The 8,112-nt window shown below is 32.8% G+C and overlaps 1 protein-coding gene across 1 annotated transcript in view; it reads right to left on the reverse strand.

The window, feature by feature from the left end:
- Positions 1–1,643: 1,643 nt before the first annotated feature.
- Positions 1,644–8,112, reverse strand: part of LOC108909987 — a 13,593-nt gene continuing 7,124 nt past the window's right edge. Inside the window, exons 4-6 of the mRNA XM_018714469.1 lie at positions 6,286–6,493; positions 4,146–4,286; positions 1,644–4,093 (exon numbers count right to left, since the gene is read on the reverse strand). Of these exons, the coding sequence (XP_018569985.1) occupies positions 3,816–4,093; positions 4,146–4,286; positions 6,286–6,493 (627 nt within the window). The 3' untranslated portion in view covers positions 1,644–3,815. The remainder of the gene's footprint in view (positions 4,094–4,145; positions 4,287–6,285; positions 6,494–8,112) is intronic.

Here is an 8,112-nt window from a genome sequence, read left to right on the forward strand (position 1 = left end):
AGTAATGTTTCAACTCTCTTCAATTGTAACGTTTCGGCTATGTTTCACTAAATAAGTTTTCAAGTGCTACATTTCTGTAATGAAACAGAAACGTTTCTAGTTAATGTTTCAAATGTTTAGTAAAACATCGTTTCGTGTTTAGTGGGCATAAACTGCACAGAACTCCGCAAAATTGTTTTAACGGTACAGAAAGTGAAAACATCGAAAATACACGGGTCTATACCGAATTATAAAAATCACCAGTGTTTTTAACAAGATTTTAATTTCAGTTCCCTCACTCAAAGTCGCCATTATATCCACTAAAACTCGCGCCAAATATTGACATTGAGAATAACTGGGATGTTTCGATTCGTTCGATCAGATGAAGATCAGATCGAACAGTATTATTTTCAAATTAATTTACGAATTTTTTTTTAAATTCATTTGTTTAAACAGAAATAACAAAAATCACTAATCGTTTCGAATATAATTATAACATTTTAAATTATTTGCCACCCGCAAAACTAGAAAATAATCTAGATTGCATTGTCTAAATACGTTAACCCTTGTTTGTTAAATTTCGTGGTTAAATAACGGGTATTAGTACTTATGGATATTGATAGATGGCGTAGTGGACAATGTGTAGCTCATTCCTGTTCTCGAGCATTTACAATATTTACTATGGATTGTTTATATTTATATAGAATTCCATTTGCTCAGAGCTGGATTTCGTGAATATCGTAAGTGCGTGCGAAATAAATGAGCTACACGTTATCGACTGCGCCATCTACCAATCATCCGCGTGTACTAATAACGACATAAGAAAAGCTCTCAGCCAATGTGATGTAAATGACACATTCAACAAACTTTTAACACTTGTTTGCTTATGACGGCCTGAACTAGATTAATAAGTATGACCGTCATTATTTGACGCAAAGTGACAAAATTTGTGGTTCTTTTAGGTTGATCACGAATTGGCTATGTGTAATTTATAGTGACAGTGTAGATATCATAGACAAAGAGAAAGAGTATATATATTTTCTGTTTGTGATTTACTAGCGCCATCTATTAATAGGTACAACTGAATTACAGCTGTTCTTTCCATGTTATCGAATATGATCATATCGATTACCTCGATAGGACATCGGCAAATTAGTTTGCGATATCGATTACACTAATTCAAAACCACTCCAAGAGGGAAAATATTCGTATTTGACTTGACGATTCTTCTCTTTTTCAAAGATATTCTTCTATGCTGCACATTAACTTTTATCAGTTACCTGCATTAGAAACTGTAGCAAAATTCAAAATAAATTAAACACCATTGTTTTATTAATGCTTTATTTGCTAATATCTAACGTTACAATTAAATTAAAGTGTTTTTTGTATATATTTTTTTTCCAGAAATTTGTAATCACATTTAATTATATAACAATTCCAAAAGAAAATTTCGGCAGTGTATACGTGTAAAAGAAAATAAATTGCTGCTGCATTCGAGATTAAATACTAAAACTAAACAAAAATATTACGCCTAACATACATATTAAAAAAAAAAGTGCAGATAAGTACCTCAAAAAATATGTTTCTATACTGAATTAGTGTAACAATAAAAAAATTAGTAAATTAAATGTAAAAATTGAATCGTGTTTATTAATACTGATTGATTTTTTGAAACGTTCGTTTTTCACTTTCTACAAACATTTCAAAAGCTGTGTGTACACTACACATAAGGAGTGAACAAAATCACGCAAGATATTACGGTTTCAGTTACTAACTTGTGATGATGATTTTTTAACACTTTTTGCAATATTCGCTCTGAAAACTCCTCACATTAACATCGGAACATCGAACGAAACAACTTAAAAGTTAAAATGACACTAAATATGTACAGTATGTTAGGAGTAGCATTTTTTTGTACCGGAGTAACTCAAACGTTAAAAAACGTCCCGACAAAATCAAATTTATTGTTCAAGAGCTCCTATCTTTAATCGACCTGTTTCTTAGCTTGAATTTTGCAGAAGAAATTTTAATTTTAATACTAGTCTGAAAAACTGTTTAAAAATCATTTACAACGGTAGATTTTGCGGAATATGTACGCAACAGGAGTTACTCCCTAGATGGCGCCGTCTAAAAACATCCCTTGCCTTTAAAATAACTAAAATCTGGAGTCCGTGTAATTCTTTTATTTGTTCTATCGTAAATACAGTGCGATCCTTTGAGAATCAAGACGCCTTTTTAAATCTGAGACGCCTTTTAGATGTACTTGAACCGATTACGATGATCCACGGCTTGTTGTTTTTCTTGAACGATTTATGAAAAAATCGCTTTAGAGATTTCTTTATTAAACGTCTGGCTACATGGCAGACCGACAAGCAGAATTTAGTGTTAAGTGATTACCGATTATGGTTACATTTTATAAAAAAATATCCTTAAGGTGATTTTCCTTAAAATCGCTTCCGAAGGCAATAGCGGCAGGCCATGGATTATTGAATGGACTTTTGCGATTGGTTCGACAGTCAAATTTTAGGGGCGTGGCTTTGTTACTATTGGCCCGCACTGGTTATTACCACTAAACTTGTGTTCTTAGACGACGCGTTACAAATAATGCTTTAAAATTATGCCTAATCCACCCATAACTTAACGTTATACCTAATAACTTCTTACGGCGGTATTTTAAATCTAATATGTTTTACAAGCTAGATATTTTAGTTCATTAATCATTAATTTATGTGTGTTAAAAGTGTCTATTCAGGATATTTTCAAGTAACGTAAGTCAAAGTCCATTATTGCATTTTTTTAGTCAAATATTCGTGGATTTTTGTCGAAAAAGGGAAGTTTTTGAGTCTAAATATTAACATAACCACCTTTTTAAATGGATATTCCTAAAACTAACCGTTATCCACTACGCTTAAAACTAGTAACTTCTTGGGCATATTAGTCACCCTTTCATGAAAAAAGAAAGTCTTTAACGGGATCGCGTCAGACTTCAAACGATCCCTCGGGATATATTTTAAGCATACGGAGGATCGGATGTCGGTAAATTTTAAAACGTGGAACAATTCCGCTTCGCGTTCCCTTGCACGGCAGATGCATAAAATGTCATTCACATTCACACATCTGCTTTAAATTGTGAAAAGCGAAGTAAAAAAAAGTTCTTACGGGTGTAAATTTTAAGTTAGACGTAGCGAAAACGTTTCGGCGATAAGTATGCTTAAAATATCGTGGAAAAAAAAATACCGTCAACGATGTGTTCAATCAACTTTTCATGTAACGGGTGATCTTTAAGCCAATTTAAGAGAACGATGAAAATATCAACATTATTTCCTGAGAAATTTTTCGGTTACGCTCAAAATTCAACTTTTTTTATGTTTAAGTTCTACAAAAACAATTTTTTTTACATATATCATTTGTGATACGCGCGCTGGGGTCAGTCACCTTTAAGAGAGTAGGGTCATTACAATTTTATTTACATTAATTCGTGAATGGGACGTTTGAACTAAAACCGGCACTGCAACCTCTACCTTGAACAACGAACAGAAAAAAAATACTAATGTACGCTAAATTCAATAAATTAATGGTGTGTCTATTTACAAGAATTCGCTAAACGATATGACAGAAGAACGACCCTAGCAAAAAAATTCCTAGGTCTGTATCCTTCATATAACTAACCCGATGTCTTTTCCGCACTTTGACGACTAGATTGGTTTTTCATCCTCACATTTTGACCCGAAAACAAACGGTATTCTAGATAAACAAATTGGACTTACCAGTCTACCGTTTATTTTCCAGTCTATGCTTTAACTTTACAGAATTCGTGTTCCGACGCAAATCGAGACTTACTTCGCCTTCGCCGCGAAGCAAGGAATCTCGTAATCACCGATCTTCTTAAATCTCGCGTACGTCTTCAGTTTGTTCGTACCGTCGTCTATCTTGCGGATCTTGAAAGTTTTCGGCTCCTCCGCGGACTTTCTCTTCGACGTCTTTCCCAGGATCGCGCTCTTTATGTTCTCCGGGATCTCGTCCACCTCGTACATGGCGTCGTGCGGGCTCGTCCCGAAGAAATTCTTTATCTTCGTGTTGGCGTTGTAGTTCAACAGCAGCTGCACCATTTCAACTAGAATACGTTCACGTCAGCGATAGACTTAAAAAGGAACGTTACTACTTACAGTTGTGGCTCTCGGCCGCGTGGAAGAGGGCGGTTCTGCCGGATTTCCGGTCCTTGACGTTCACGTCCGCGTCGTACTTGAGCAGGAGATCGGCGCACTGGACCAGGTTGTTGCAGCAGCACATCATGAGAGGCGTCAAACCTAGAAAGGGAACCGTGGAGGATTTCGGTTCTTTTAGAAATTGGTACAGTCATTGAGGCTGATAATCAGCCGTAACCTCCGAATTCTTTGAAACTGCATGGATTTGTATGAAAATTTAGAATAAGGCTCATCTTAGGGGTAAAAACTACCCCTAAGTGAAAAAAATTGAAAAAATTGAATTTAAAGCATTTTATTGATAAAAATCTTGTTCAAGCACAAAGATTAAATAAGTTTTATGATATATTTGATCTCTTCGACCATTTATTTAACCCTTAAAAACTTATGCAAAAAATAACGATAAAAAATAACTTTTTAAAGATTTGGAATGATTAAATCGTGCAATTATTTAAAATAAAAGTCATCTTATCGCTAATAAAAGAATTTTTCCCTTTCAACCCCTAAAAACCACCCGTGTATTGACAAAAATGATAAAAAATTACTTTTTAAAAGCTTGGAATGCTTTAACGGTGCAATTATTTGAAATAAAAATTCCCTCATTGCTTATGAAAGAATTTGTATCTCATAACACTTTTCAACCCTTATAAATCACCCCTGTGCTAAAAAAATGATAAAAAATTACGTTTTAAATCTTGGAATGCTATAATTGTGCAATAATTTAAAATAAAAATTCCCTTATATTGTTTATGAAAGAATATTTTACTTTTGCCATTTTCAACTCTTATAAACTACCCTTTTACCAATATTAATGTAAAATATTTTTATTATAATCGATTTTTAAATATAATCAATCATAAAAAAAATTGCTACGCTGCATATAAATAATCACACTAATTTTTTTTACTTATTTTATTTGTATAATATAATATATAATATATAAAAATGAGAAAGCCTATTTTGCTCCGAAAAAATGTCATTGGTTTTTTTACCATAACTCGGTTAATTTTGAAGCTATAGTATCCTACAAAAAAGCATTTTAAAGATAATTTCAAGAGCTGTAAGATCGTTTCCATATAAAACCTTTTAAGTCCTTCGTTTTTTAAAGGGAAAGGATCGAAGGGCTCGAGACAGGCCGTTTTTTCATGAAAATGGATACTTCAAGCGGCGATATCTCCTTTACTTTTATGCTATAGGAATAAAAAAAGCAGAATATTTGTTGAAAAAAAAGCTACATTTTTGTTATCTATCATTTTTTACGTATCTTTCATAGTTTCAGAGTTATTATATAAATAAGGCGATTTTCTTTGAATAATGAAAAATACGTTTTCAACTTTTACCGTATATTATTAAAAAATTCGCATTCTAAACCGGTCTAACTTCAGGATCGTATGAAAAACACTAAAACAAAACTAACTTTAAAGGGTCTACGATTAATTTTAATTCTGATGGAAATGGTAGTGTTTACTGCTCATTTTCCCTTAAAAAATATGAGCAACCCATCTGTTATTGACGATAACTCCTTCAATTTTGCGCTAATTAATTTTTATAAGTGCTCATTTTGAAGGTCTTTTTGAGTACTACAAAAAACTCCAGGAACGTTATACACGTAAAATTAATCCTTCTTCCATTATTTGACGTTGAATACATCGATTCGAGTATTCCCCCCAAAACAAGTCCCTTTCCACTAACCATATTTCGCTTTGTATAGGACGTACAACACTTTTTAAAAAACGATTTTCTTTGTTTATTTAAAAGCTACATTTTTGTTCATTACATTTTTTTAATAAAATGCGTAGTTTTTGAGTTATTCACGAAAAATACTTTGAGAAAGTGTTTTTTAACTCAAAATTCCAAGTTTTCAATCGTGAATAACTAAAAAACTGTTTCTCTATCGATTACCAGCGTTATTTTTGAAAAAAAATTTCCACCTCCGAAAAGGGGTGTCAACCCCCATCAGGATGGAAGCGTCAGTCGGCGCTATGTCACTAATGTTCATTGACCTTTTCTCTAACTACCTGCCAAATTTCAAGTCGATCGGTTCAGTTTCAAAGAATTCGACGGTGAAAAGCTTCAATGACTGTACTAAGTTACGTTAAGTTACCTTCGGCATTGAAGTCGTCCAAGTTGAACTTGCGTTCGTCGGCGGATCTCAGGAGGATGTCCAGCATCTCCGTCCGCTTCCACTCGATCGCGAGGTGTATTATGTTGTTCCCTTCCGAGTCGACGACTTCCAAGCTAGCTCCGTGCGCTAGCAGCATTTTTACTATGAGCGGATTGGAGTCGTTTAAAACCGCCAGTTGCAGCGCAGTCTAGAAGGGACATATGACATTTATAATATGAAATATTTAAAAAATGTACAAGCTCAAGCAAACATTGATTTAATTCTTCACAACCGATCAGCGACCGTATTATCTCAAGCTTAGTTGGAACGATCTGTCATTGTTCGTAGTTTTAGCATTGATAACGCTAAGATTTGGGGATTTTTAACTGATAGTGCAAGTCATGCAAAGTGTCTTGTATTCTTGCCGTTCTATTATCACCCTTATCATAAAGAGTAATCACGTACAGGGTGGGCCATTAGTGTGAGAAAGTAAAATAATTCCCTTATTACTCATAATACAGAAAAAAAGTTTATATAAAAGTTATACAGAATCAAGAAACCTAACTACAAAATTAATTTGATACATACAGGGTGATCAGTAGAAACGGGACACTCCAAATATTATATTTTTTAAATGGAACACCCTGTATATTTTGAAACATATGGATTTCCGAGAAAATTCTATATATGGCAATACAAACAGTTTATTATTTTAGTGCGGGGTTGCTAAGTTATGTAGAAAATTCTTCGGATTTTGGAAAAAACATGACCTCGAAAAAGTTGTATTAACTTTCAACTACTAACACTTGGAGCAAAATAATTAGAGATAGTTATAGGCAAATGTTAGACAAAGGCTCCTATATTAGCTAATATCGATATTTTATGCAGGGCGTTTTTTATAATACGATCATTTTTAAAAAGTTTAAACTTGATTTTCTAAAATTTTTCAAATGGAACACCCTGTATTTTATTGTTCTATTCTATTCACATGTCGGTCCACTTCAACTTTTATTAAGCATGTTCCATATCTAAAATTGTTAGTTTTTAAGATATAGCAACATTTCTGAAAAAACCTAACTTTTATTATTTTATAGAACACCACAAATAAATATTAACTAATAAAATTAACTCAATATGGGATGATAAATTATGAACCGACAAGTTGACACAATGTGACAGTTTTTTCCAAAGCCATTTCGCGAGACCGAAAATAATAAAAATTAGGTTTTTCCAGAAATGTTGCTATATATTAAAAAATAACAATTTTAGATATAGAACATGCTTAATAAAAGTTGAAGTGGACCAAAGTGAATAAAATAGAACAATAAAATACAGGGTGTTCCATTTGCGAAATTTTAGAAAATCAAGTTTGAACTTTCTTAAAATGATCGTATTATAAAAAATGCCCTGTATAAAATATATCGATATTAGCTAAAATATGAGTCTTTGCCAATAATTCTGTCAAATATTTTTGGTCCAAGTGTTAGTAGTTGAAAGTTAATACAACTTTTTCAAGGTAATGTTTTTTCCAAAATTCTAAGAATTTTCTACATAACTTGGCAACCCTGCACTAAAATGTTAAACTGTTTATATTACCATATACAGAATTTTCTCAGAAATCCATATGTTTAAAAATATACAGTGTTCCATTTAAAAAAAGTAATGTTTGGCGTGTCCTGTTTCTACTCATCACCCTGTGTGTTTCAAATTAATTTTGTCCTGTAGAATTTCTGATTCTGTACAACTTTTAAATAAACTTATTTTTCTGTATTACGAATAACAAGGGAGTTATTTTACTTTGTCACACTAATGGCCCACCCTGTATAT

Source organism: Anoplophora glabripennis, unplaced genomic scaffold, assembly GCF_000390285.2.
Source record: "Anoplophora glabripennis isolate ALB-LARVAE unplaced genomic scaffold, Agla_2.0 scaffold721, whole genome shotgun sequence".
Classification (NCBI taxonomy): domain Eukaryota; kingdom Metazoa; phylum Arthropoda; class Insecta; order Coleoptera; family Cerambycidae; genus Anoplophora; species Anoplophora glabripennis.